This window comes from Aulostomus chinensis, chromosome 20, assembly GCF_037954235.1.
Source record: "Aulostomus chinensis isolate RoL2024-O1b breed Wild chromosome 20, RoL_Achi_v1.0, whole genome shotgun sequence".
Classification (NCBI taxonomy): domain Eukaryota; kingdom Metazoa; phylum Chordata; class Actinopteri; order Syngnathiformes; family Aulostomidae; genus Aulostomus; species Aulostomus chinensis.
Genome location: NC_141339.1, coordinates 18,966,971 through 18,994,287, shown reverse-complemented (window position 1 = coordinate 18,994,287; position 27,317 = coordinate 18,966,971). Strand labels below are relative to the sequence as shown.

The 27,317-nt window shown below is 43.1% G+C and overlaps 2 protein-coding genes across 2 annotated transcripts; one reads left to right on the top strand and one right to left on the bottom strand.

Moving 5' to 3' along the window:
- The first annotated feature begins 10,457 nt into the window (after positions 1-10,457).
- Positions 10,458-13,207, top strand: ccn2a (cellular communication network factor 2a). Its single transcript, XM_086188612.1, has 5 exons — positions 10,458-10,725; positions 10,845-11,061; positions 11,168-11,419; positions 11,548-11,759; positions 11,869-13,207. Exons 1-5 carry the CDS (start codon positions 10,663-10,665, stop codon positions 12,163-12,165), a joined length of 1,041 nt encoding a protein of 346 aa, XP_086044738.1. The 5' UTR covers positions 10,458-10,662; the 3' UTR covers positions 12,166-13,207.
- A 3,834-nt stretch (positions 13,208-17,041) lies between these two features.
- Positions 17,042-26,420, bottom strand: chga (chromogranin A). Its single transcript, XM_086188666.1, has 8 exons — positions 26,143-26,420; positions 25,842-25,891; positions 24,877-24,970; positions 23,336-23,404; positions 23,174-23,254; positions 20,917-21,204; positions 19,890-20,293; positions 17,042-17,837 (listed from the first exon to the last, which is right to left on the bottom strand). The coding sequence occupies exons 1-8, from the start codon at positions 26,186-26,188 to the stop codon at positions 17,754-17,756; spliced, it is 1,116 nt and encodes a 371-aa protein (XP_086044792.1). The 5' UTR covers positions 26,189-26,420; the 3' UTR covers positions 17,042-17,753.
- Between the last annotated feature and the right edge of the window lie 897 nt (positions 26,421-27,317).

Here is a 27,317-nt window from a genome sequence, read left to right as displayed (position 1 = left end):
AAAAGTTATGGTGGTCCAAGGTCATATGAATACAATTTCTTTCTCATTCAGCCACAAACATCCACTGGGATTCAAGGATGAACTGAAAAGATGGTCAAAGGTCAGTGTCACTCCATGTGAATCCAACATCTCTGGAACCCCTAAAGGGAATTTCTTCAAATTTGGCACAAGAGTTCACTGGGACTCGAGGATGAAAAAGTGTCACTCAAAGTCTCCTTATCAGGTGGAACTCTTGATCACAGCACAGAAAGGCTGTCGTGACTCTTGCCAAGGACAATGCTGGTATTTTTCAACCGGGGCCCTTCTTCTTCTGTCTTTGGGTAGAAATGACTTAAAGGGACCAAAATCAGCTGAACATTTCCAGTACTGACAATCTCTATTTCAAAGTCCGTCACTGGTAGTCCTTTCCAACATATGGAGTATGTTACACATGGAGTATGGAAATGTCAACAACAACCATTCCATGACAACTAAGGAAAGTGTTTTTGGTGTATAGCGCCAGAGGCCTGCAGAATGTTGAAAAGACATCATTGTAAACAAAAAAAGGCTATTAAAATTTGATGTTTGTCCAAATTCCATCGTGTTTTTTTTTCCAGTTGAGGAAAATATATGCCTTCTTTAAATACTATGTAAGTTTCAAATCTGATTTTTCTTCAAACTTACTTCTGGATGTCATCTGGTAGGTAGGGAGTGGGATCAACAAACACGGGTGTTCATTTCAAAGAAGGTTGAGACCTTTGTTTGATCACGGCGCCTTCAGGAAATGGGTCATCGCATGCAACGGCAATTTTTTAAGACCTTTTTTCCATAAGATGTCCGTCAATTCATATAGAGGGCACATAAGCAGCTTGTAAATAATTATGTTCAATAGAGGCACGTTTAATAGGAATTGGTATTCCTGGTGGACAGCTGCATAATCATCAGAAACTAGTCAACAAGCTCTGCAGCAGTCACACTCAGGTTCTGACAGTAGATAAACATACTATAAAAGCGGCCACATGAAACTGAAACCGTATGAGTGCACAGGTCTCCTGCTGACAGCCAGTAAATAACCGTCCCGTGAAATAGACGGTAAACACACACTCCTAAGACATCTCAGGCAACCCTCAGGAGAAAAAAAAATGCACATGAATATGAAAACCTTTTTAAAGTTGTAATGATAGAAAAACAGTGCGAGTTTATTTGATTTTGAGGAATCTAAAGGTGAGGACTTGACATGGAGTGCTGCACATCACGGTCGAAACACCTGTCTGGGAAGCAAAAACCCACGAAGCAAGATGTCTTTTTTTTTTCTCTCTCTGCTTGGAGTAACATTTACCTTGGCAGTGATTGAAACAAAGCAGCAGCGTGTGATTAAAGCCCATGTTTTTATTCAAGGCTTTTACAGGAAGCTAATTAGTCGAGGTATGCAGTCGTGTGCCAAGCTAATAGGGGGAAGTTGACATTCCTGCTGGGAAGCGGTGACCTCAAAAAGCTAGAGAATATGTATTTACATTCATAGCCTCCTCTGTGTTAGCCACAAGAGTTTTAATTCAAACAGTTCACAACATGTTAGGATGTGGTCGTGCTCTCTGCGCCACAAAGTTAAGCAAATTCAAGAATACTGAAAACCTGCCAAGGCTATTTGTGCTGTTGTCAGTGGACAGAAACACCATCTAAAAAAATTAAAAAAAAACTGTGCTGCACCCACTTCAAAACGGCTAAACAATTTGGTGCACCTGGTGCTGTCTGGTCACAGCCTGAAAATTCAAAACATGTCATAACGGAGGAAACCATGACAAAAAAAAAAAAATGGTTTGCATTTTAGTGAATTGTCTAAACTTTTGGGATTGCTACCTTCCTTCCAAAGTCATTCAAACTTAACAAGTTCACACAGACAAAAATTGTAGGCTTGTAGCAGAAATGAAGGGTTTCTCTGGTCATAATTAGTGCAGGCTTGGGGTTCCAAATCGAGCCCAGCAGCCTTGTACACCACCAGTGCACCACCTAGTATCCTTGGTGAACAGTACTGAATTTGCAAGGTTCACACAAGTAGAACCGCAGGAATGAGAACAAAAAAGAGCGCTGGATTTATAGTGTGCTTTTGACCAAAGATACACCTGCAACTTCAATTACTACCACGTGATTGGTCGCTTGCCACTTTCAGATTTATCCATAATGTTGCGCCAGTTTTAATGTGATTTCCCTTTGTGTGTCAAGGTTATTTCTGCTTCCACTTAAACTTGCTGGAGCTTCATACACGTTTGGTTACCAGACTCTCAGGGTACCCCAAATCAAATCGGTTGGTATAACTGAATACTGGTGCCGATTAAGTCATTAAATCTAATATGGATACCCGGGGACCACATGCGACATCACCCTTGCAACACATGCACGCACACTAACGGCGAGCTGAAAACGTTCTCAAGTGTGGTTATACTTTAAGACACTCGACGCAGACAACTCTCTGCAGATTTGGCCATGGAAACACATCTAACCTGAGGAAACACCTGGTCAAATATGTATCTAAAAACTGTAGCGTATGTTAGCCTGAAAGCCAAGTCCGCCGCCGCAGCTGCGGCTAACGTTGGTAGCACATCTGGAAATTGAGAAGCCCGGACTTGTTTTTTTGCAACTGAAAATTACATTTATTTTTATAGGAGAAAGTCAAACACTAACTCTCACTGTAGATGCCTTGAAAGGAGTAGTTTGACATTTATACTGTAAAAACTGGATGAGATGACAGACTCAAGATTGGCAGGAGTCAGAAGACACACTTCACGCTTTTTCTATTTTCGTTGATCCTGATTGATGTTCGAGACAACGTCTGTGGTCTTGTTCAGTCACTACCAGTCAGCAACTAAGACAAAAACTTTGAAATTCACCTGTGCCATATTTCCTGACTTATTTTACGCTGTACAACTAAAGATGAATACATGTTTAGCATAGAGGTGCGACATGCTGATTCCTAGGTTTTACACCTCAATCCTACACAACTTTAACACACACACTTTTCTTGTGTTTTCAAGTACAAAAAACAAAATGTAAAATCTGTGATGTGAAGTTTTGTCTTTACGTTGAGCTACGCTAATCAACAATACCAATCTGATCTCGTTACACTTCCAGTTTCCTTAAATGTCCAGTCAATCTTTGACACAAACACACAGTCAGTACGAATGTGCTCCATGTAAATAGCACCATTGTTGCCGTAGCTCTGTGTGTGGGCACATCCTAAACTATATTTAGAAACCGTCACCTGTAAAGGCCGGACCATCCTTTGGGTCAGAGACACCAGATGACCCCAAGACATGAGTTCAAAATGATGGAGAACGGGCTCAGCATTGAAGCAGTCCAAGTATTACCACTAGTACTTTTCCTGTTTTTGTCTCAGCATCAATGTGAGGTCCAGGAGAGGAAGTACTCAGTGAGCACCAAGCAGCGTGTTGAGCATGGTGTCTAAGATTAGAAACCCCATCGACCTCCAACTTAAAGGTCAGCGAAACAGAACAGAATCCATCCTGGACCCACATGGTGCTGTGTTTAAGTAAAGACCACCTAACTGCTTTATCCATGTGTGTGGCAGTAAATCTACAGCTGAGATGAGTTTCTGCTGTTTGTTGAAAGAGCTACAGCCCAAATTCTCATCAGTGTCTCCAGTCTAAACATTTTCCAGGACAGAGGTTTTTAATAAGAAGTTTCCACTCTGTGCTTTTCTGCCACCTTTTAGTCCTCTTTGTTATATCTGCGCAAATGTCCCCATCTGCTCAATCTATTGCTGGTGTCCACCTGTGTGCTTCTTTTATAACAGTCAACATTTCTTTGTTCAAAGGAGATGTAAGCGATATCTTTTCCCTTGTTAACACAGTCTGGCAAAAACATGCCCCTAGATATTCCTAACGAAAGGATTTATGAGAAAATATGACCAAAAATGCACCCCACCGTCCAAGTATGCCCCTCTGGAGTCAGTCAGTATATTGTATTGTGGCCCATTACCTCAAGTAATTCAAAACCCAACTATTTTGTACAGGCTGTGCCTGAAAAAGACTGGGTCTCATGCATGTTTCCAGTCTGAACATTTTCCACCACTCTAGGCTTTAAATAGACACAGTTTCCATCTTGACAGTTCATCTGCCCACCAACCCCATTGTTAAATCTCAGCCAATCATTCAAGGCTCCCAATCCATTATTAGTTTCCACTGCTTGCTTTTCTCATAGCCAAGCTTCAGGCTCCTTTCCATCAGTTTCCAAGTCTTTCATCTCTCAGTAACTGATCTGCCCCCTCTCCACTGTTAAATATCAACCCAACCATTTAATGCATTTAATAAATTCCCCATGAGTGTTTTTGCAGACAGGCTGCAATTTGTAAAGGAAAGCAGCAATTTATTTTCCCAGCTACATCTCTTATGAAACAAGATTGTTGCTCCAACACATTCTCATCCCACGACATCAAATAACGATGTTCCCAGCTCACCAAATAGCACTTTATCACTCCCAGTGCGTCTTACACTGATACCCTTTGGCGTCTCAGATACACTCGGCGTTTGACGTCACGATATGGCGAGGACATCGGAAAGGTGTAACGGTGTATCGTTCCCACCTTTGCAGTGGGAGATGGGAGGTTGATTTCCATTTGCAGCCAAAAGTTTCTCATGTGCAACGACTCAAGTCTGAAATCAGTAAAAGTGATCATAAACGGTTTATGGACTTTGCAGCAGGAGAAGGGTGATTGATTTACAAGGTTCAGGAATGGATCGATTCCCGTCTGCAACCACAGCCATGTCACATTATCATGAAAGGCTTGATGTACCCATTAGGGTACATGGTGCCTCTATTTGTGTGCGCAACTCTGACGCCGATGGCCGTGGCAAGAAGCGAACCTGACGATCTGCGATGAGAACAGCCAATTATTCTTAGCCGCTTTTGCAAAGGTTGCTCTTTTGTTCAGAACTCTGCCAGGTTATACAAAAATATCTGCTTATTTCCCCACCCTTACGCCACTTAAACACCTGAAGTAACTGAAAGAATAAAAAAGTATTCCGCTACTTTTTGCATCCAGGTTTCTTTCAACTGCGTAGGCCGAGTTCAAAGAAGCAGAAATATGCGGGCAGGGAACTCATTTTGAGATCTGGGTTTCATGTTCAGTTTGCACAGTGGTATATACTGTAGATGGTTTGTTTGAAGGCAAAAGCCATGGAACATTCCTCAAATAGCCTGCCAGCTACCACTAATGGAATATAACTTAATTGACAGCTGAGTGCCGATAACATGGCCAAAGCTTTTAATGTGGACCCGGTTGGGGGGGGGACACACCATGTGTTTGCATGCATTCTGTGTACTGTATGCTCTGCATACAGGTACCGCTTTGAAGTAAAGCTTCCAAATCACTGAATCAACAAAGACTGAGCAGCTTCACCTTCGCAAGACATATTGCTTGGATAAAAGGGAGCAAATAAAAGCCAAAAGAGTTTAGAAACGCTACTAAAAATACTCACCGTGAAATCAAAGTTTATATCTGGCCAACTGCTACAAAAAATGCTACCCCAGAATAGACTTTCACTTTTTTAAAGCTTCCTGCGTCGCTTTGAAGCTGCTGGAAAGGTGTGAGCCGTTACTGAATACCAGCAGTGTAAACCAAGAGGACACAGGGCACCACTGTGACGTCAACACAAGGTATGACATCATCCTCCGTGGTGTGATGGATCTGTACACACCAAGTGTTCACTAGGAATAATTTCCACCCTTGGGCCGAGGGGGGGGGGGGGGGGGGGGGACTAAAAAAAGGAGAGCGTCGTCACTGGAGCAAATACAAATTCAGCCTTACTTCAACACAGTCCGTGGAGATCATAAAGTTAGAGACTTCAAATGCCTGATGATGTCACACGGAAGTTATGAGACGAGCACGGAAGTAAAGAATCTGGCAAAGTTCAACGTGCGTAAATACGGATGGGGATGGAAACCAGGCCTTGACCTGGAATAACAAGTCACATGACCTTAAATGTTTGTAGGAGTTTGTATTCACTTGGAGAGGGTGGAGTTGCTGAGGGTCCTTTGTATCTACAACAGAGTCGTAATGAAGCAATCCATAACTGTGACCACATCATCATCAGTTTTACTGGTCTCAGCTGTTTTTCGAGCGCTCCGCATTTCTGTATGCAGCACGTCAGTCGCTGGCTCAGTTGTGTGTTTGTATGACTCACACCAGAAACTATGCGTACGGACTGATAACTCAGTGTTTATCTCTTGGCATTACTACTTATACACATTTGTATTGTTTAGAAATGTTTGCAAGAGTGATTTCATCATTTCTACCTAAGCCAAGTGGATCCTATGATCAGTGTCTGCTTGCCTGTTAGCTGGGAATACGTAAAAGTTACGAGGCGGATTTGTCGCCAAACTTGGCGGAGGGTGAAGCAGAAGACATGAAACTGTGGGGAGGATTTGTTTGCAAAAAAAACAATAAATAAAAATGGTATTTTATACAAAGGGTGTGGCTGAGGCCTGTCATTTGGAGGCGTTTCAGGAATGATGGAGTGATTTCAGTTTGAAATTCATGTTGAGATGGTAATGTGACCGTGCAGAGAATCTGGTGGCTTTAATAAAGTTCAGGTTTCTGCCCATGAAGCTTTCTGGCCTACAAGTTTGTTACACTGGTGCCGCTGTCATTATGGGCTCTAGTGGTGGGGACCGAGTCAACAGCAAGGTGGCTTTTTATCGGGTGGAACCAACCTCAAATGGACGTGGCCTCATGTCTGCTGGATATGTAAACAGGCGACTGTTGCCACAGGATTTATCATATCAGTTTTATGGGTTGGCAAAATAAACAATCCAAGAGTGATTGGGTCAAGCCCCAACTCCTCCCCAGACCTCGTAGTAGAAGATCCTGAATCCTGAAGACTGCTCTAGGCTATTGGCAGGAAAATTTCTGGATATGTCACAGAATACCTTTGATCACATTCCTTGAGTTCATGTTAAATGATTTAATAAAGAACATTTCCACTCCCTGAAATGTTCCAGTGATCCAGAAGAACTAATGGTCAATATCTTAGAGAAAATTTGCATATTTTGATTAAACTTTCATATGAAGCCTCTAGAAATGGTGTTTTGAATCTGTGTTGGCAGTTTTGAAGAAAAAAAAAAACAGATTTTGCCTGTATTCACAAGCTATAGCCACATGGACTCATTGGTATGCACTTTCTGAGTGCTTTCTAAATCATGAATTATCCAACAAGATAATGAGCAACTGATATTTCATTGCGTTGTGAGAGTGCTGCAGCTAAATCCCTTCATTGCGAGTCCGCACAGACCTGCTGCGCCCAACAACACCACACTTTCCAACGTGTGAAAGTGAATTTAAAATGCAGACGGCACACAGCTTTGACTAACAACAGCGATGCCAACAAGTACAAAGTTGAGTACACTTCCTTGACATCCACTGTATCACCACCACATGGTATCACCACTGCTGTTCCATGCTGACTTTCCCCCACAGCTTCTCTCTTAGATAAATATCTGGGTCTATACTTAGTCTCAACATATCGGGGCCTACCACACACAGAGCCCTGTTTCCTTTGGCCTCAACATTCTGGCTGTCTACACGTCCACTGCTGCAGAACACTGAGCGTGCAGCCGGTCATTGGCTGATAACACAGCACAGGAAACCAAGCGTTATCATGCGCTGGCAACATCCAGAAAAATATCGGTTTCCAAATGTTTGTAAGTTGCAATTGCACGGCCACGGGACATGAAAATTGGGATGCGAGGATCAAACTACGCCAAACCGGAACATTGAAAGACATTCAAGACTGATTCAAGTGCGAAAATCACGGCACAATCAGATTTTCTTCAAATTACCTTTCTTAAAAACATCAAAAGAATCCATGTGCCTCTAGACAAACAGACTGAGTAAACAAATCGATAGAACACTCGGCACGTAAGATAAGAGTTTCAGTGCTGTTTGGCTGAACAACCGGAAAACTTCCTCCATCAAGCTGTTTCCTTTTGATATCATGGTGTTGAAGTTTGAGCCCTGAGGCTGCAATGACTGACAGCGCACACACACATTGTCTGTAGTGTGTTTTGAGAGACAGAATACTCCACTCACTTTCACTCACTCGCTCACTGTGTTTTTCCTTGGTCAGCTGGTCTAATAGGTGTTCCTGCAGAGAGAGAGAGAGAGAGAGAACATCTCCATATTAGGAAAAGAGCAGACCTCCATATATGGAGATGCTTCCTCTATAGTAACAGCCCAGTCTGCTGGCTTTTCCCTCACATTCCTTCAGCTCCAGGTTTCTCTGGGAGTTTTTCATTTCCGATTCGCTGGCTGGAGAAGGAGCAGGGCTGCCTTTCATAAGAATCTGGCCTGGTGTGTGATCCCTTTTTCAAAAAAATACACAAACCTCTGTCTAGCCTCTTTCCTGCAATCCTCCACTTTGGGGTTTGATGTAGTAAAATAAGCCTGGCCAGGGACGGGGCACACCTGCCCTTTCAAGTTACTCATAGACTAAACCTCATTAGGCAGGTGAGCATCTCGAGAACATGTAGATTTTATTCCCGTAATATCTCTGCTGTACGACTTCACGGGGCCAGCCTGCATTTCCACTAAAATCCAATCTTTAACATCCCTAAATAAGACCCAGATCCTGGTCAACAGACCATCAAGGCCCATCCAACACAGTTCATACAGGACAAAAATACACTCTGATTAATCATATTTCAGATCTGAAGTTGGCAGAGATGCTTTTGGTTGTTCTACAGCATCAATAGTGTAGCTGCTTTAAAACGGACGTTGCAAACAAATGGCTAAAGTTTTGGTCGAGGGAACCCACGGCGATGCTAACGTACTTGTTAGCCGACATAAATACGTCATTCCTGTTATTATGTTTTGGAGGTGACCTGCCTGATATTACAAATCCAGCATCCTGAAGACCATCCTACAGAGGCGAGAGTGACCTGTTGGCCATTAGCAGAATTTAGCCGTTAGCTGTACTTGTGGACATATCAAGAGACAAATTTTGATCACATTCTTTGGAAACAAATGATGCAGGGGAACTAATTTAGGTGACTGGAAAGACAACGTACAGTACGAATGAATTCGGATCATGTTCATATTCTGTATTCACGGTGGCGGTGCTCGCTCTTGAAATAACTGCAACCATTTAAATTATGTTCCTATTTTTAAAAGTGTAGTCCACATATTTGATATGCTTCTCAGTCTCTGTCCCAGCCTGAGGAAACGTTTGTTTCATGTCACCTGTGGGTCTGGAAGGAGCTTTTCAAAGTTTGAGAGAATAATTCCTCTCATGATGTCATCAGGTTTAAGATGCGAATGTGTCATTTTTTTGTTTTTTTTATCTTGGAGCCAACATTTTTAACTGTGCTGTTGTGTTAAAAAAAAAAATGACAGCATCAGCAAGTTTTTAATTAAAACAATATCAGGTTACATCAAATCATACGTCAACGTACGTAAATCTAGTGTTTGACCCACTCTAAGGACAAAACCTCTGATTATCTCAGCATCTGCCTCTAATTCTAACCATTCTTGTTCTAACTGGCAAGTACACCCAACTTTTTGGGGGCGTTTACCGAAATACTTGTGTATGAACGCAGAAGTGCAGATTGTGAGCCATGTGAAAGTATGATATAACTACCAAACCACTATAATTGAAAGTATCGGAATGACTGGAAGAGATAATCTGTTCATAATCTGTTTGGATGAGTAACAGTGAACGCTGCAATTCAGCCACTGATGTCAGTTCACAAAAATGCCACTGCAGTGTCCCAGACAGAACCACACAAGTACAGAAGACAAAGTTACAAGACTGCGGCCGTTGCCAAGTCTCTGCACTGGAACGAGCACCTTGATAGATCTCCAGCTCCAGCTAATGACTCAAATGAATTTCCTTTCCCTAACCGCTTGCTATTAATTTACTAAAGTACAGGCTGTCTGTGCATCTTTGAAGCCAAAGCTTAGGAATGTTGATGTGGGCTTAACCACTCGTAACACATCTAGCAGTTTTTTTTGTTTTTTTCTTTTTTTTGTGGTGGGGGGGGGGTGATTTATGCATTTATGAGTTTCTACCTGTTGCTTTTTAACTGTTCTTCTTTCATGTAAAGTCCTTTGTACCTTCACCCTCATACTGTTTTTTTCTTTTCTTCTTCTTTTTTTTCTTAAATTAATATTTATAGGCTGTCTGTTTGTGAAGTCAGGCTTTAGGAATTCCCAGTGTGGGGTCCCAGGCCTCTAACCAGACTTAACCTCCCATTCCAGATGAAAGCCACTCTGAGAGAGACAGTGTTGTTTGGCCTGAGCAGCATAGCCTTGCCTTCAGACAGCAGGAATGTGGGATGTCTGGAGTGGGGGTCAGGTAGCGAGGAAAGAATGCCAAGTATGTCCATGTTTGTCCAGGGCTGGCTCTCCATTCAGCCCCCAGTGACGTGCTGCTAGGGCCAGCGTGTATAAAAGCAGCTCAGCTCGCCAGTCAGAACTCAGATCAACTCCTCTACTGAAGCTAAACTCTAGCTTTCACCGAGAAAGAAAGGAAGGAAAAGCTGTGACCGGAGCCACAGAGAAACTCTACACGACAAACGAAGACAAGAGATCGACTTGATCAGAAGCTCAAACTCTGAGACTAAAGGAAGACTTTCTCGTCGAGGCTTACGGAAGAATCTAAATCTTTAACAGAGATGTCTGCTGGAATGAAGAAAATGATTTTGCTGCCTTTCCTTTGCATCATGTTCTCCTACATGGTAAGCAGACTCAATCAGAAAACACGACTTAATGTTTTCCACGTGTTGGATGGATTCTTTATCTGTAATGCTGCTTGTGGAGATATTATTTAACCAGGCATGTGTCTGTGTGTGTTCAGGCTGTAGGTCAGGAGTGCAGTGGCCAGTGTTCGTGCCCGTCCACTCCTCCTCAGTGCCCCCCAGGAGTGAGCCTGGTGCTGGATGGCTGTGGCTGCTGCAGAGTGTGTGCTAAACAGATGGGGGAGCTGTGTACTGAGAAAGACGTCTGTGACCCACACAAAGGCCTCTACTGTGACTTTGGAGCCCCCATTAACAGGCGTATCGGTGTGTGCACAGGTGAGCTGCTCCGCTGAATCTTTCTGTGCTGTTGAAATCTGCTCGTGACCAATCTATAAATGGAATCGTGACCGTTCTTTTGTCATCCCCCCTCCCCCCCGTACAGCGCGAGATGGAGCCACATGTGTTTTCGGAGGTATGGTGTACAAGAGTGGAGAGACTTTCCAGAGCAGCTGCAAGTACCAGTGTACCTGTCTGGATGGAGCCGTGGGCTGCGTCCCTCTTTGCTCCATGGATGTCCGATTGCCAAGCCCTGACTGTCCCATGCCGAGACGTGTCAAGGTGCCAGGGAAGTGCTGCGAGGAGTGGGTGTGCGATAGCCCATACACCAACACTTTCATGGGCTCTGTGTTGCCTGGTAAGTTAGTTCTGAACAAGACTATAGTTTCTTTGTAAGACTAATCTCATGGTAATGCCACAACCCTGCAGAAAGCAGCTGTGATCAGGATGGTCTCTCTAAGCCAGTGTTTACTCTTGTTTTCACAGCATACAGACAGGAGGAGACCTATGGTCCAGATATTTCCCTGATGAGGGAAAACTGCCTGGTCCAGACCACTGAATGGAGCGCTTGCTCTAAGACCTGTGGCCTTGGAATCTCCACCAGGGTCACCAACGATAACCGTGAATGCCGCCTGGAGAAGCAGACCCGGTTGTGTATGGTGCGACCTTGTGAGTCCCAGCTGGAGCAGAGCATCAAGGTGAGTCTTGTAAAAGCGTTGAACTGTAGCGCTCTCGTTCTGCACATGCAGTGTACGACCTTCACCTGTCAAAGAATGTCTTCTTACCCCTCTTTATTTTCTTCTGCAGAAAGGGAAAAAGTGCATTCGTACTCCCAGACTCTCCAAGCCCATGAAGTTTGAAATCTCTGGTTGCACCACCACCAAATCCTACAGGCCAAAGTTCTGTGGCGTCTGCCTGGATGGCCGCTGCTGCACCCCCCACAGGACCACCACCCTGCCCATGGAGTTCAAATGCCCCGATGGACAGGTCATGAAGAAGTACATGATGTTCATCAAGTCCTGCGCCTGCCACCATAACTGTCCAGGGGAGAACGACATCTTTGAGTCCATGTACTACAAGAAGATGATGGGAGATATGGCGTGAGCCACTCAAGGACAATCAGAGCTTATGACTTGAAAACAAACAGAACTCCATCTCATTTTGCAGCTTATATATATATATATATATATATATATATATATATATATATATATTTCTTCTTGTTTTATTTTCTCATTTTCTCATTGTTAAATTAGTCCAGACACTTGCAGTGTCTGTGTGTTTTGTACGGCTGGTTCACATCAGCCTCATAGAGTTCCAACAGAGGGTTGCATAGCAGCTCCAAGAGATTCCTGCACTAGAACTTCTATTTTTGACGAACCCACTGTCGGGTTTCCACCCATCCCCCTTGAAATACCCTTCCACAGACCCGTCCATTTTACTGTATGCATTTGTATCTAAACTTTGACCTCCTCTCTAAATGAGGTGTGTAATAACTCCCCCCCCCCCACCCTCCAGACCAGACCTGCAAACTCTAAGCAGCTGTAGAGGGAGCACGCAGACCACAGCAGGCCAGTGTTCCCCTGTCCAAACAGGTCTGAAGGTGTGTATGTGTGTGAGCATATGTGTGCGTGTGTGTTTGCATGTGTGTGTGCATCTGTTAGACCTGAATGTCGGCCTTGTCTCTGCATCGACGCTGTTCACTCTGTTCACAGAGTAGAGGAAAGGTCAGAGTTTCCGTCCGGCATGTGGATGAGAAAGAAGCAGCAAGCTGAGTTTCTGGTTAGATACGGAACAAAGTAGGCTTCGCCGCGGCACTGAGACAAAATCATTTAGACGATTACTGATTCAGGTGGGACGGAGGAAACCAAGTGTCTATAGGAACATAGTGTCTATTTTGTATAAAAATAGAAACAAAGACTGGAAGAATTGTAATTTCATTCCTTTTTTTTATTGTGGATGTGTAAATGATGTATATATTTGTACAGTTTAAGTTAATTTAAAAGCCAAATGTGTTCTGTGCTTCGAAACGTACCGATAGTGTATTTTTTTGTCAACAGTATTTTTTACTATTTTATTGAGAAGTGTGACAAAAATGTTACATGTTTCACATTGTAGCTGGAAATAAAATGCTATATTTTTTTATACAAACACAGTGGTTACAGTCATTCTTTCACTGAACTTTCATTCATTCTGGGAAACGTCCGTGCTGAATTTTGATTTTAAATCCTCTTCTACTCTCAGGACTGTCAGCTGATGCCTCAAAACACATTTCCCGGGAACATGACTCATACATTTGCCACAGAGTAAAACTATCACTTCGGGGTACTGAAGGGACAGAACAAGTGATTACTACTAAATGAACATCCGCTAACATGAGTGTGAGAAAACTAGCGTCTGAATGGAATACCACAGTCACAGGTTTGTCGAAAATCTGAATTTTACAGTAAACAAACCTGATACTGATTCCCCCTGCACCTTCATAATGTCTGGTCAGTTTCTCACGGTTATACTCAGGCATGGTGAGGATTTCATTTATTTGGTCATGACCTATATTTAATGCACGATTGTATCGTTCTGGTTGATTTTTTTAAAAATGTTCCTATTCCTAATCATCTTTGTGAAGGTGTTCCTTGGTAACATGAATGATGATGATGATGATGATGATTACCTCACGACAGTCAGTTCTTCATCCAGAACAGTAAATGTCACAGGCTGGAGGTTGGAAGTGGGGCAGGAACCAAATGAAGATCGACAGGAAGAGGCAGGAAGCACGGGGGTGGGGGGGCTCAACTAAAGTAACAACAAGCAGTGAGACAAACAAAAAGAGGAAAAAGTACAGGATGGAGAAATGAACTGAACAGACAATCCAACAATGACGGAAAAAGAAAAGAAAACTAAAACACAAACATGGACGACAATAATAACAAAACGTGGGAGAACAAGAAGAGAGACACTGGGGACGGAAGGACTGATCAGCTGATGGGATGCAGGTGAGCCAGTTAGAAGGTGAGAAAAACAGACCTGTGCAACAGCAGACAGGACACCAGAGGGAGGTGATTTCAAAATAAAACAGGAACTGATTTACACAAGTAGCCGTACGAAACCATTACACAAGAGTAGGAAAGCATGTCAAAACCAGCCGTGCAACAGCCCAAACTGAGAATCAACAGCTAAGACCAGACTGTGACAGTGAGGCCTTTTACTGCATCATTATTGCTCCAATTACATTTTTGTAGCAATAAACCAGGAAACAACGTTCCAAAACTCCTGTTTCCTGCCAGCAAGTCAAGTTAAAGTTTACGTCCACATTTGTCCAGAATCTATAAGATCACGCGTAGTATATAAAGAAAACCCCCCCAAAATAAATATACATTTACAGCATGTTAATGACAAATATGAATGGAAAATACCCAGAAAAGTGTCAGGGTGAAGTTAACCTTTGACTCTCTGGATATGAGCATCATCACTTCACCCGATCAGACGTTTGTGATTAAGTGTGTCACAGTTAAGGTGAATTCTTCTGATAAATTTGAACAAAGCCGAAAAGAAAAACTTAATTCCCACACAACTCAAGAGGTTCCTGAGTTGTTGCATGCATGAAAATGAACTGGACGTTTGTGGAGCCATAAGATGGAAAATTTAAAAGTGGTTCTGAAAAAAGGAGTTTGGTGTCAGGACAGCAGCACAAATTGAGACGTCTCTTTAGAAAACAGGTCGGGCAGGCGAATGTCGCCATCTGGTGCCCTTTTCATCTGTTATAACAGGAGTATTTGACAGCACGACCAGCTTGTTCTTGCATCCAAACCTCCCTCCAAACCGAATATGACAGCAACGACTGGTTGAACATTTTATGACTTAATTTTCTCCAAAAAGAAACCAGGAGAGGTCTGCGTAGTTATGAGCTCAAACGATAATCACCTTAGACTGCGGAGAAGGTTTTAGTCGTTCGCCTTCTCATCTCTGACATGTGACTCGTTTTTTTTTACGATGGATTTTTACACAAGAAAATTCAGGCTTTTTTGGGAGCTGTTGGTGTTTGCATGCACATGCGAAGGATGTAACACATAAACACCGAAGATTTCAGCAGCGTCTACTAGGTGTTTATTTTTAAAAAACAACAACCTCTTCAGCATATGTCGTGTATGGAATAGTAGAAGTAAACAGTGAAGGTTTTATTTTCCCCACAGTTCACTTTAATCGGTTGATAATTGCGGGTCCAGATGTTCTCCGTGTTCTTAGTTGACCTACTTTTGTTAACAGCTCTTAAGATCTTTCCACCATAAACTCCGTCTTATAGACCTCAACCACGTCTTTTAATGGTAGATATTCATGTATTTGTCTGGACTCTCTCTCTTCAATCTGGACGTTGATGTCAGTAACAGTAAAAGGTCTGATGATCGATCCCTGATGTGTTCAAAGATTCAGCAGATCTTCTGTTTCTGTCTTCAGGCTTTAGTCCCAGAATCAAAGAGTTCCTTCATGTCCTCCGGTTTGTCTCAGTGTCTCCCAGCATGACGTTCCCCAGACACTCAAAAAACTCCAACAAGATTTATAGACTATTTTTATGTACTAAAATCCACAGTTTTATCAGTTGTTGTTTTTTTTTTTTTTGGTCAAGGTTTGACTTTCAGTACAATTTGTTTTTAGATTGATGGGGGAAAAGAACAAAACAGCAAATGACACCAAAATGTTGAGATACTCACCGCAGCACTGCTCGTGCAGCAGGTACACACGAACCAAAAGCTCATAGTTCAGGCACGTAAACTGAATCTTGGGTTTTACGTTTAACAGTTCAGGTTGGGTTTTTTTTGTGTTTTTTTTTGTTTACGTTTCTTGGTCCCAGGTGGCGCTGACAGATATTTCAAATACTGCTGACTTACCTGACAGTCCAGGAGGTCCCACGACGCTCAGGAGAGGACGTGTCGGGAGCATCAGGAGGCCGCTGGAGGAGGACAGGGATGGCTTCCAAAAACTGTGAGCACAACCTAGTGGCAGGAGGCTGATCAAGCTGACGCGATGACGCGATGTGTTGATAAACAAAAACAAGACAATTAGACACAAAACCTCGTCCAAGTGTGTAACATGCATGAGTCTAGTGAATATGAGCACCAGCCCACTGAAACTGGACAGCAGCCAGGTCAAGGCCGCTGTAGGGTTGACGGGCATGAAGAGCCGCTCCTCTCAGGTGGCTATGAACCGTCTGGAGCCCCTTTTTTACAATTTCTTACTCTTATAGTCATGACAGAAGCTAAGAAGCAAGCACAGTAGCTAGTTTTAAACCCAGAAAACACTTTCAGGGCTTCCTCCTCCCACAGCCTCCTTCCGATCCATACTTTGAACGGTTGTGCAATACAACAAAGACTGCTTTCTCTCGCTCTCTCACACACACACACACACACACACACACACACACAAACACAGTATTATTCAGCTCTACTCCCTTGCTACTGTAATATTGGAGTGAAAAAGTTGATGTCTCGGACACTGTAAACAGCCTGTGTGTGTGTGTGTGTGTGTGTGTGTGTGTGTGTGTGTGTGTGCGTGCGTGTGTGTGTGTGTCAGGGTGATGATTCATGTTGCCAGCTTCATCACCCACAAACACACTGCAGATTCATTTGTCACATTAATAGGCCATGCAGACTCAGAGTGGAGTAGCTATGGCTACATTACACAGTGGCCTATGGAGACGACATGAACAGCCAGATTTATATGAAGAAACCTGCAAACTAATTATTGTTATTGTATTTTTCAGGCATTTGTGTTTTGCCAGGTTCACATTGTGTGAATTTATTTAAATGTTATGTGATTAAAGATGGATAAGGACATTATAGCCTCCATTAAATTTGCATAAAATGGAAATTTGCCATTGGCACCCAGAAAATATACAAGAAAAACAGTCAGTAAGAGCAGTTAAAATACGATATACTTCTAAAGAAATGCCAAAAACCATGCATTTTTTTACAGCCACTGAGACACCTACACAGTTGTAAATGTGTTAGTATACTGACTTTATTGCATTTATAATATTATGCAAGTACTAGTTTGATTTTGGAGGCATTAAAATGATTTATCAAATATTTTCAAATCAATTATTCAGTCGATTCGTGTTCTTACATAAATTCAGTACAGCCGTTGAATTAAATACAGACATTTCTCGAATAAAATGTTCACTAATTCCATTGGTCTCGCTAGTAAACTGTGGCGGTGATGATAAGCAAGCATCTAGCTGCTACAACCTCGCTTTGTTAGATCCGCCTCCACTTTTACATAAATCAGTAATAAAATAAATCGAAAAGCAGTGGGAGAAACATTCACAGAGAGGGAGATGATTGTCAGAGAAAATGAAGAGAAAGAAGTTGTTATCCTTTGTTGAGAGAGAAATCTTCCTCGGTGAGTCTCCCTCTGGGTGCTGGGTGTGTGATGTCGAAGTACTTTGCGTCTATGCTTAACTGTGTGTGTGTGTGTGTGTGTGTGTCTGTCACGATGGAGGCTGCAGCAGTGGGGTGCAAGTGGGCATCCTCAGGAAAAATAGCCAAAGATCAATTCTCGTCACATGTTCATGCTCTCCGTCTGTGGAAACTAGGCAGCTGGTAAGCGGAGGAGGGCAAGGAGGTTTGGCCGTGTCGACCGTGTGGTGATCTCTCTTTCTCTATCTCTCTTTCGCTCTCTCTCTCTCGTTTCTCTCTCTTTCAGCCTCGCCGTAGCTCATGGAGTTTCTGGGCAACATTTTCTAGCTCTGACTCAATGGCTGCCAGGCTTTCAATCTCTGGATCCTGCAGACATAATGAGAGGAAAGTGACTGAGAAAAATCTCCAGTAATGAAGAAACAATTGTTTATGTGCAAACTCGTCTTAAAACACACCCTCACATTAGCTTCCATTTCCTGCAGAATCGCCTCTTTTAGTCTGGCGTAGGGATTAATGTGTGTGTGCAGCCATGGAGGCCGGCCCCGCTCCAAATAGCTCCCTTTGAACTCTCCCACAAAGCAGAAGCTTTTCTCACTTGAAACACCGAGGCCTCACTGATTTAATATTTAACCAAACAATGCTCCTAAAAGAAATGTTTAAAAAAAAAATACAATAAACCAAATAAAAAAGTTGAAACAAGACCATCACCATCGGTTGTAAAGAGATCTGTAGACAATTCGTTATCGAAAGTAACAATCATGAAGATTTACATCGGTATGAATGTATCTGTAGTTTCTATGAATCACCCAAAACACAAATGTGATTGATCCGCCACCCTTGAAGCTGGTGTTGTTTGAGCTGGCTGGTAAACGATAGCGAGCATTTCCTTCAGGATAACAGTGTTCAACTGGCTTTGATGAAGACGAAATCAAGCGCTGAACATCACACTGAGCATGAACACTCATTAAAACAAGCAACAAGCCCTGCGGCGACACCTTTGCTTCTGTGTTTTTACTGTATTTACATGTTTTGTACACTAGGGGGCAGTTACTGGGACATTATTTTCAGTATACTGGCGAGGTTCTGCTTGCCGTGTAGCACTGACTTATACTTGGGTGAGTATGTGGGTAATGTTCCACTTGAAGATTTGTTAACACTCAATAAAGCAGCCACAGCAGCAAAGTTAACTGCTCTAGACAGCTGATTTATGTCTGCAGGCTCCGCTTTGGCACTGCAGCACCTCCGGGACGAACTGGAAAGCTGCTACACGATGGTCATATTTAAGACATTTTGGCTGAGTAATAGTTTGATAAATTGTGAGGAGCGATAGAAGAAGAAGGAGCGGGCATAGACGAAGAGCTGCAGGGGACGGGTGAGGTTCCAGACTCCTTTCACGTTCTATTGCCAGTCTCATGGAGTTTCAGTTGCTCACAGAATAATGGAAAAATTCCAATTATTGTTTGACTTCATAATAAAAATTATTTTGTTCTGCCTCCAGAAGAAGAAGAAGAAGAAAAAAACCCTCCAATCAAAATGTGTTTTTCTTCTTCTTCCCTCATGAATATTTGAGTTGCACAGCGTAGAACGACACTTGGAGAATGACAGTCCACAAATCGCTGCGCCAAGTGTGAGTCGGATTTGAGGACACGGTCGCATGAGCGTGATTTGTAACATCACAAACATTTCAGCATCTGATCCTGATCCATGATTCAGCGTACACATGTATGATGTGGAATTTTTAACACGCCAATGCTCAAATAGTGACAATTAACTATATGCATAGGTAGGAAAACATCTTGTGACCCCAGTAAATTGTGTGAAAATGGTGCTGATGAAATTGTGGGATTTGTGCTGAAGGAGAGGAGCAGATGGTGTCTTAAGGGGGTGAGTGTGGTATTAATAGTTGTTTTTCCGCACAATATCTGACAAAAACACCACAAATATTCCTGTCCACCTTCATACGTGTGATGAGAGGATCTTCATCTCTTTCCCCACCAGATTTTACAGAGCCGTTCTATTAGGGGGCGCTGTTGTACATCACCGGGTCAAAAATAGTTCATGGCCTTCTGTGAGATGGGGGGGACCCACTCCAACGGCACGTGACTCACACTCGTAACATTAGCCATGTCGGCTGGGATGCTAAGAAAAATGAAGAATTTAAAAAAATAAACTGTTTTAGCGGCTGTCGTTGACAAAGGCAACTTTTTTCTGGCTTTTTTTCCCGAAAATCTTTTTTTTTTCCTTTTAGATGAAATGGACAAATGTTTTATAAAACAGAGCAAAACCTTTTTTTTGGGGGGGGGGACTTTTTGCTACAAAGAAGCGGGTGACGATTTCATATTTTTCTGCAGCTGATCTTTATGCTTCTTGACAAAGCCGGAAGATGTCGCTGGAAGAAGCAACAACGGGCTCACACACCTCTGACTTCCGGCTGGCGCTGCCCTCCTCCTCCAGCGCCCTCCTCTCCTCTGGCGACCTCTGCGCGATCATCTGCAGCTCCTTCTCCTCTGGACTCCTCTGTGCGTTTCTTTTTTTCTTGACCTCTTCTTCCTCTGGGTTTTCCTTCAAATGACGGCGCCCTTCGTGGTCCCCCTCTTTTCCAGCTGCTTTCTTCTTCAACGGCAACAACTTAGCCTTCTTGGTCCATCGCGGCAGGCTCTCCCTGCTCCCTCTCTTCTCCTCCTCTTCCTCCTGCTCCTCCTCTTGGCTGTGTGAGACGACTGCAGATTTTTTCTCTTCCTCCTCCTTATCATCATCATCATGAAATCTCTTCCCTTTGGATTTTTTTTGGCTGGCATCCCTCTTTTCTTCAGATCCTGCACCTGAGAATTGAAATATATTAGAGACCACTGAGTGAACGCGCCCCACCATCAGCAACATTCCACTTCTTGTAATGAAATATTTCTTGCCAGCTGGCAGCTTTGACCCCAGCACGGCTCGCTGGGCTTTAAGGGAATTAAAAGCGTGGCTGGATGACTCGGCTGAAGCTTCCAGAATAGGTGTCGCCATGTCATTGTGTCATTTTAGCATTGTGTCATTCTTACCGTTGCGGTTTTTAATCTATGCACATGTGAGCAAATCATGCGCGAAAGATTCCAGCTGTGCACAACAGCTCATTTGAATTCTAGGACATGCAGGTATTTAATCATATCTGTGGGTGGGCTGTCAGCGCGCCAGGCCGGCTCCCCTGTGGTGGCTGAAAGTCATCATGTAGATGGAAGCACTTCCATCAATCAACCAGTCGTGTGGCGGCTTTCGTTTACAAGGCCGGTTTTATTGCACTCTCCTTGATGTCCTCCATTCTTTCAATAACAATAAATCTGTCCGGTTAAAAATGTCATCTGAATATGCATAACTCCTCTCTGTTTCAGCCTGGCCCTCTTTTAATAGGCATCAAATTGAATCACAAACAAGAAGGGCGTGCATAACAAAAATATCTACTCGCCTTTCTTATCCTTGTTTTCCTCCTCTGAAATTTCCTTCGAGCTCTTCTCCTCGTACTCTTCCTCCTCCTCCTGCCTCTTTTCAGCCTTGTCCTCATTCCAGTTCTCCAAAGACTCCGAGACGTGACTTCCAGGGTTGTCTTCGTTCTCCCTTTTCACTTCTCTGTCCTGCAGTGGCTCTCCATCTTCGAGGCTCTCCTCTTCATCTTCATCGCCATTTTCTGTCCTCCTCTTCTGGGACAGGATGGATCTTTCACCAGGGCCTCCTAAAGCCTCCAACATGGATCGATCTGGAACGGAGAAAGAAGGAAATTCAATTTACAAGGAGAGATTGATTTTCTGGTGATGCAGGTGCTTACAGAAAAGACCGGCAGTATATTACAGAGGTTACTTGGTTTCATAGCTGTTAAATTTATGTGTTTGGGCTTTAATGGAACAGGACAATGTGTCGGATTTTGTGGGGGGGGGGGGGATAATAAAATTGTGAATTTCTCGATGCTCGGATGAGTTGAAAAACCTCAGCACGCCATTATCCAAAAATAGGATGCAGGATAGTTGATGGGTGGATGTGGATGAGTTATAATTCAATTATGAAGTCATTTTTTTAAACACTTCCTTGTTTTTGTGTGTGTTGCCATTGTTTTGTTTTGATTTTGTACGTGTGTGTTAATTTTGGCAGCGGTATGAGAGGGGTGTGTATTCAGTCCGATCGTGTGTATGTTGCTCCCCTGATATGTGCCGCTGTCTTTAACAAACAAACAAACAAACAAATTTTTTAAAATTCCAATCGAATGGTTTCTTCTTTTAAAAATCTACATGCAACTTTTCTCTTCTTTTTTTTTTTTTTAATCACCGTAAATTGAATGGATTTGTTTTATTTTCTATTTCCACCATCATTCTTTTTAAGACCAAACAACACCATCGGAAAAATCAAGAATAAAAAAATATCAACAGAGTTTCCAGAAATCATTTCAGACGCATCTGTGGTTTTACATTTCCGACCTGCGGGATGCTTTCATCTCCTCGTGCAGAGATGACCTGTTTCTGCGTCTCCATCAAACGTTTTTAAACGGCTTCAGAAGTCAGCAGCCAGGATTTTAACCAGGACCGAGAGGCACCACGACATCAAGCTTCGTTTAGCTCCATGACACCGACTTCCTCTTTGTTAAATCGATTTTAAGGTCTTATTGATCACCTGTACAGCTGTTCGTGTCCTTGCTCCTGATTATATTTCAGACCTTTAAATCCTTTTATGAGAGCAGCTGTCTTTGCTCAGAGGGCTTCTCTCTGTCTCAGAATCTGGGCTGTCAACTAAATGGGACAGAGCCTTTGCAATTTTTTTAAGACCCGAGGTTCCGGAACAACCTTCAAAAAGATACAAGGCTGTCAGTGCCTCTGCTTTACCTTCCTTCATTATTTTTTTTTACTTTCATGTTTCCCAGTAAAAATATAATTTTAATTGTGTATCAGTATTTTCTCTAACATTTAGGATTAGATATTTGTCCCCGTGTGTGCACTGTGTGAGCTCTCCAGGCACTCTGACGTGGGGAGGCCACGTGTTCTGTCAGACGGAGGCTTTGAATGTCCCGATTCTGTCCAGAAACCATCAGCTGAACTGAAATTCACCACCACATTTCTGCCGTTTGTCTGCTTTGCTGGCAACATCAAAGAGGAAACACTTAAAGTAATGTATCATTTTGACAGCTGCTGCATTTGAACATGCAGCTGAGGGACTCCTCGAAACGGAGTGGACAGAACGTTGCTGAACTTGTGATAAGACAGCATAAAAATGCACCAAAGTTTGGCGACACAGAATAAGTTGGTCAGGACAGTAAAGGTTGTGAGGGGAGCACAGCAAAGTTTGGGGAAATATACTTTCACACATCTTCCTCCGAGCCAAATAAAGAGATCGATGCTCCTCTCTCCTCTGTGTGCTGAGATCCAAAGACCGCCAGTTAGCCTGGCACAATGAATGGTAGCGGTTGGGCAGGTTAGCATACTTCCCTCAGCACACGTGTAGGGATTTGCGTCACACAAACCATGACATAACAATTTAAAACTACAAGATTTGATTTTGTATGCTAACATGCCCATTCCCTACCATTCATTGTGCTAAGCTAACTCGCCGTCACCCGTTCTCTAGCTCCCTAATACAGACACAGAGGGAGGAATTCTATCCGTCTTGTTGTCTGTCTCTGGGGACGACAGCAAATAAGCGCATTTCCCAAAAAGTTGCTGTGTTCCTTTAAAGGAACTCACCAGCGACATCATCTGCGGGCGTTTGAGTCACATGGTCGGGTGTATCGGTGTCTCGTGACAGCTTAGCCCTCTCGTGATCCCCTAGAGTTAAGATTTGAGACATTCAGCTTTTTTGTGTTCTTTGTTCCGTAGAGAAACAAACACAAGCGATCCGTGACTCACCTTGAGCAGCAATCTCCTGTAGCTCCTTCAGAAAATTAAAATGGCGGAGGACAGAAACAAGCCGGTCGTCTGCTCAAATATACAAACAGGGAGCATGTAAGTCAGACACTTAAGATCCAGAAGGAGCAGATCAGACAAATCAAATGACCCTGCAGAAGTCTTTACCCTGCACCTTTTCACAGGACTCAGCTGCTGGCTTCAGTGCTTTGTCAGAGTTAATTGCCCTGAAATTTACTGCTTTCAAAGCAAGAGAACAATTAATCATTTGGCCCGCAGAGACCCTTCCTGATGAAATACAGCAGCGGCCAGCGCTGGACTTTCTGCTGACCCACAAACATACCACCTCGCACAAAAAGACAGGAGGACTACATACTTCTCTTTTTTATCTGTCTTTCCTTGCATGTCTTTGACTCCTGTTTTACCTCCCTCTCTCTCTCTCTCTCTCTCTCTCTCTCACTCCCTCTGGTGGTGTCCTGTTTCCCTCCCTCCCAACGCTCACTCGGTAACAAACCCTTGGTGAGTAATGTTCGGATTGATTTTTTTTTACAACAAGGACGATATCAAGGTAAAACGCTGGCTACGTAACTGAATAGTCGAGAGCTGGTGACCCTGCTGTATATACAGTATATCACACTCTGCCGCGGCAGCCGTTGCATCAATCCATTAACCTTATGAAGTGGGCATCAAGCTCTCAGGGTGAGAAGTGAGCCGGTTCTCCTGGGGAGACGGTTGTTGTTGCTGTGTTAGTGATGCTTCAGTTACAGGGAGCTGCAGGGACACAGACAACACGTCTGCAGGCGGCCAGAAACGAGTTAGAACCCGAGGAGGACGAGCCTAACGAGGTCAGGCGTGATAACCTGATCGTGATGGCGAAGATGAGTCATAATGACCTGATCATAATGAAGATGAACACAGTGTCGCGTATCTACGGGGGCTCTAAATAGCAAAACGTGTCAAAACATTTGTTTTGCTGTCTTCCTAAAGGTTGTCGTGTTTTTGTAAAGTGTTGTTTTTCTGTGTAAAACACGATTTCTTGAATCACTCTTGTATTTCCTGAACTTTGTCTTCTGTGAAACATCTTTCCTTCGAGGTATTTCCTGACATGTTGTGTTTTCTAAAATCCTGTTGAACTATTGCATTTTCTAAATTCGTGTTGTTGTCAAAAATTCTATTTTCTGGGGTGTTTTTATCTCCTGGAATATTGAGTAGGGACTGTTTTGAAGCTAGACGTCTGTCAACATATAAACCGTTAATCATGGCCAACTATTGACTACTGGAGTAGTTTTTAAGGCAAGAAGCTCCAACAAAATGTGAAATTTCTCTTTTATTCCACCTGTAAATTCAATTGACTGTTGTTTTTTTGGGGGGGTTGCTGTTTTTTTTTTCTACCCGTGTTTGGATAAAACAAGCGAACATCTGACAGTCTCTTCTTTTACTGTTACTTTCTCAGGAGAACTCTCACAATTCCCAAAGAGTAAATATACTCAACCGAGTATATGTATTATAACCAGAAACATCTTATCAGGGTTTGGGTGTCGTACCTGTCTTGAGGGTCACCAGGCACTCCTGGCTGACAGTCATCGGGTGGGGCCTCGATAGCACCTCCGTCAGCGCCTCCACGATACATTTCATCACCTGCAGGAACAGAAAACCTTAACTGGGACGTCCTGAGCTTTACATAACACACATTGGTTTTATAGAAAAACGCTTCAACCAGCAGCATAAACATTATTACTTTGATAAAAAAAAAGGACATTCAGGTTGGAATTAAATCCCAAATCTTGAATCTTAATTCCTTCCATGTCTCGCGTACTGCAGCTTTAATTCAAGCATGTTAAACACTGAAATGAAAAAAAAAGAGACTTCAACTCCCGTTGTGCCTTCAGTGTCAACATCTGACTCTCAAAGCACTCTCTTTGCCTTTGACTGGCAAATCTTTGAACGTCATTCAATCTCAGGTGAAAACTCCAATCCCGGTTTTCCCTCTGTACTCGGTTCAAACCCCCCCCCCCCCCCACACACACACACACACACACACACACACACTACAGAGTGAAACGGATCCAGCAGGAACAAATCATCAAGGTCAAGGTCCAGGTATATCAAATGAATGCTCACATAAAAGTAAAGCAGTACAGGCGAAAATGCCTATTTAAAAAAAAAAAAAACAGGCGACGGATTGAATGAAAATCCCGTGATTGGAGAACTCCGCCACTCTTCGTTGCACTTGAACGGATATTGATGTTAAACAAGGTTAAACCGAGGAACCCCCCCCCCCCCCCCTCCCGCCCCTCATTTCTCTGGAGGAGTCAGAGAAATGAGTTAAATTGCTCGGATTAAGTCCGTCTAATCATTGCTTTTCTTTTAAACCAGACAGCGGTGCGGTAATGTGCTGAATGTGCCCTAGATCCGCTGATACACACGCACACACACACACACACACACACACACACACACACACACACACAAATAAAAATGCTTCTAACGGTACAAATGAAGTCTTTACCTTTACGTCTTCATTCTCCAGCTGACTGGAAGTCACTGGCAATGACAGAACTGCAGAAAGACAGAATTAAAAAAACGTTCATTATTTCATCATCAATCTCATATATATATATATATATATATATATATATATATATATATATATATATATATATATATATATGTATATATATATGTATATATAGTATATAAAATTTGTTGACCCCGCAGTGGAGCTTCTTGTGTCGCTGTCCTTGGTGCTGGACCGGCTCTTCTTTTCTCTGAAACAAGCCCATATCAAATAAAGCTGATTGTTTGCTCACCGCAGTTGGACAGAAATGCCAGAACGAACAATCCTCTCCCGATCATCTTAGGAAACGACCAAGAAAGCTCTCCAGGAACAGAAAACCAGCGAAGCTTATTTCGCAAGCTGATCTCTCTCTCTCTCTTCCCTGAGACGCGTCCGCGGATTATGGACGCATCCTGAACCAAACTTAGCCTTTCGGGTTTTCTGGAGAGCTCTGGAGTCCTGCAGCATCGGTGGACCCGTCCGCCTCCGTCTTCTCCGGTCTCTCCACCGACACCTCAACGCGACACCGCCGGGTTTTATATATAGGAGCACATGGTAACAGGAAATGACATCATCCTGGTACCAACTATTGTACCTGGTTATACCTCATTGGTCGTCAGGGCGTCTGCAGGTGAAATGTGGGCTTGTATGGAAGTGAAGGGGATGTTCTCGCTGCTGGAGAAGATTGGATTATTTAATATTGCAGTTTATTCTTTGATTCTCACATCATAAGCGTCATGAATTTTAATTTGTGTTTTGTTTGTTTGCTTTATCGTTCTTCTTGCTGCCACTGTGAATTACATTCAAAATAAAAATGAAAATTAAAAAATAATGGACTTGTGATTGAGGGCTCGTAGCTGATAATCAAATATTCATCTCTGCTGTTTATCCTGATCCACGTCTAAACAGTGCACGCCGCCTTCGCCCTCCCGTGGCTTCTCATGCTGTACTTGCGTCCCGTCACACGATGAGCGTTTCGTTGGCTGAGGGTTATTTGGAAAGTTTTTTGACATTTTTCACATCAAAAAGTGTATTTTGCCTTTCAAATCAACCCTCCTGCATCGCTTCTTTGTGGCCGCGGAGGGCAGAGAGAGCCCTGTATAGCTAGCTAGGCGCTAATGGTGACTGGCAGCTAACAACAGCAGAGCCACCCACCAGTGTCACTTTACAAACTCTCCAGCGCATCATCGTGTAATCCACGTCTTCTCCATCCGGCAGCGTGCTCAGAGCCAACACTGAGGATTTTGAAAAAGCGGTCTTTAACCTTGTGTTGCTAGCCTTTGGCCGCCATTAGCCTGACGCTAATTATACATAGCTGGTTCTTTCTGCATTCTGGAGTCAGAGAAAAGTAAAATAACTGGCATGGGTATTTCCCCAGACAGAGAGTTGTTTGTCTGGATGGTTGCTATGTTTGTTACTACGCAGTGT

Bases quoted from the DNA above. Each gene is read 5' to 3' on its own strand.
- ccn2a (XM_086188612.1), top strand. From the start codon at position 10,663: ATGTCTGCTGGAATGAAGAAAATGATTTTGCTGCCTTTCCTTTGCATC. The intron at 11,420-11,547 runs GTAAGTTAGTTC...TTGTTTTCACAG, and splicing joins CATGGGCTCTGTGTTGCCTG to CATACAGACAGGAGGAGACC. The intron at 11,760-11,868 runs GTGAGTCTTGTA...TTTCTTCTGCAG, and splicing joins AGCTGGAGCAGAGCATCAAG to AAAGGGAAAAAGTGCATTCG.
- chga (XM_086188666.1), bottom strand. From the start codon at position 26,188: ATGATCGGGAGAGGATTGTTCGTTCTGGCATTTCTGTCCAACTGCG. The intron at 24,971-25,841 runs GTAAAGACTTCA...CTGTTCCTGCAG, and splicing joins TGGAGAATGAAGACGTAAAG to GTGATGAAATGTATCGTGGA. The intron at 17,838-19,889 runs GTGTGTGAGCCC...TTATGTCTGCAG, and splicing joins GCGCCAGCCGGAAGTCAGAG to GATCCAGAGATTGAAAGCCT.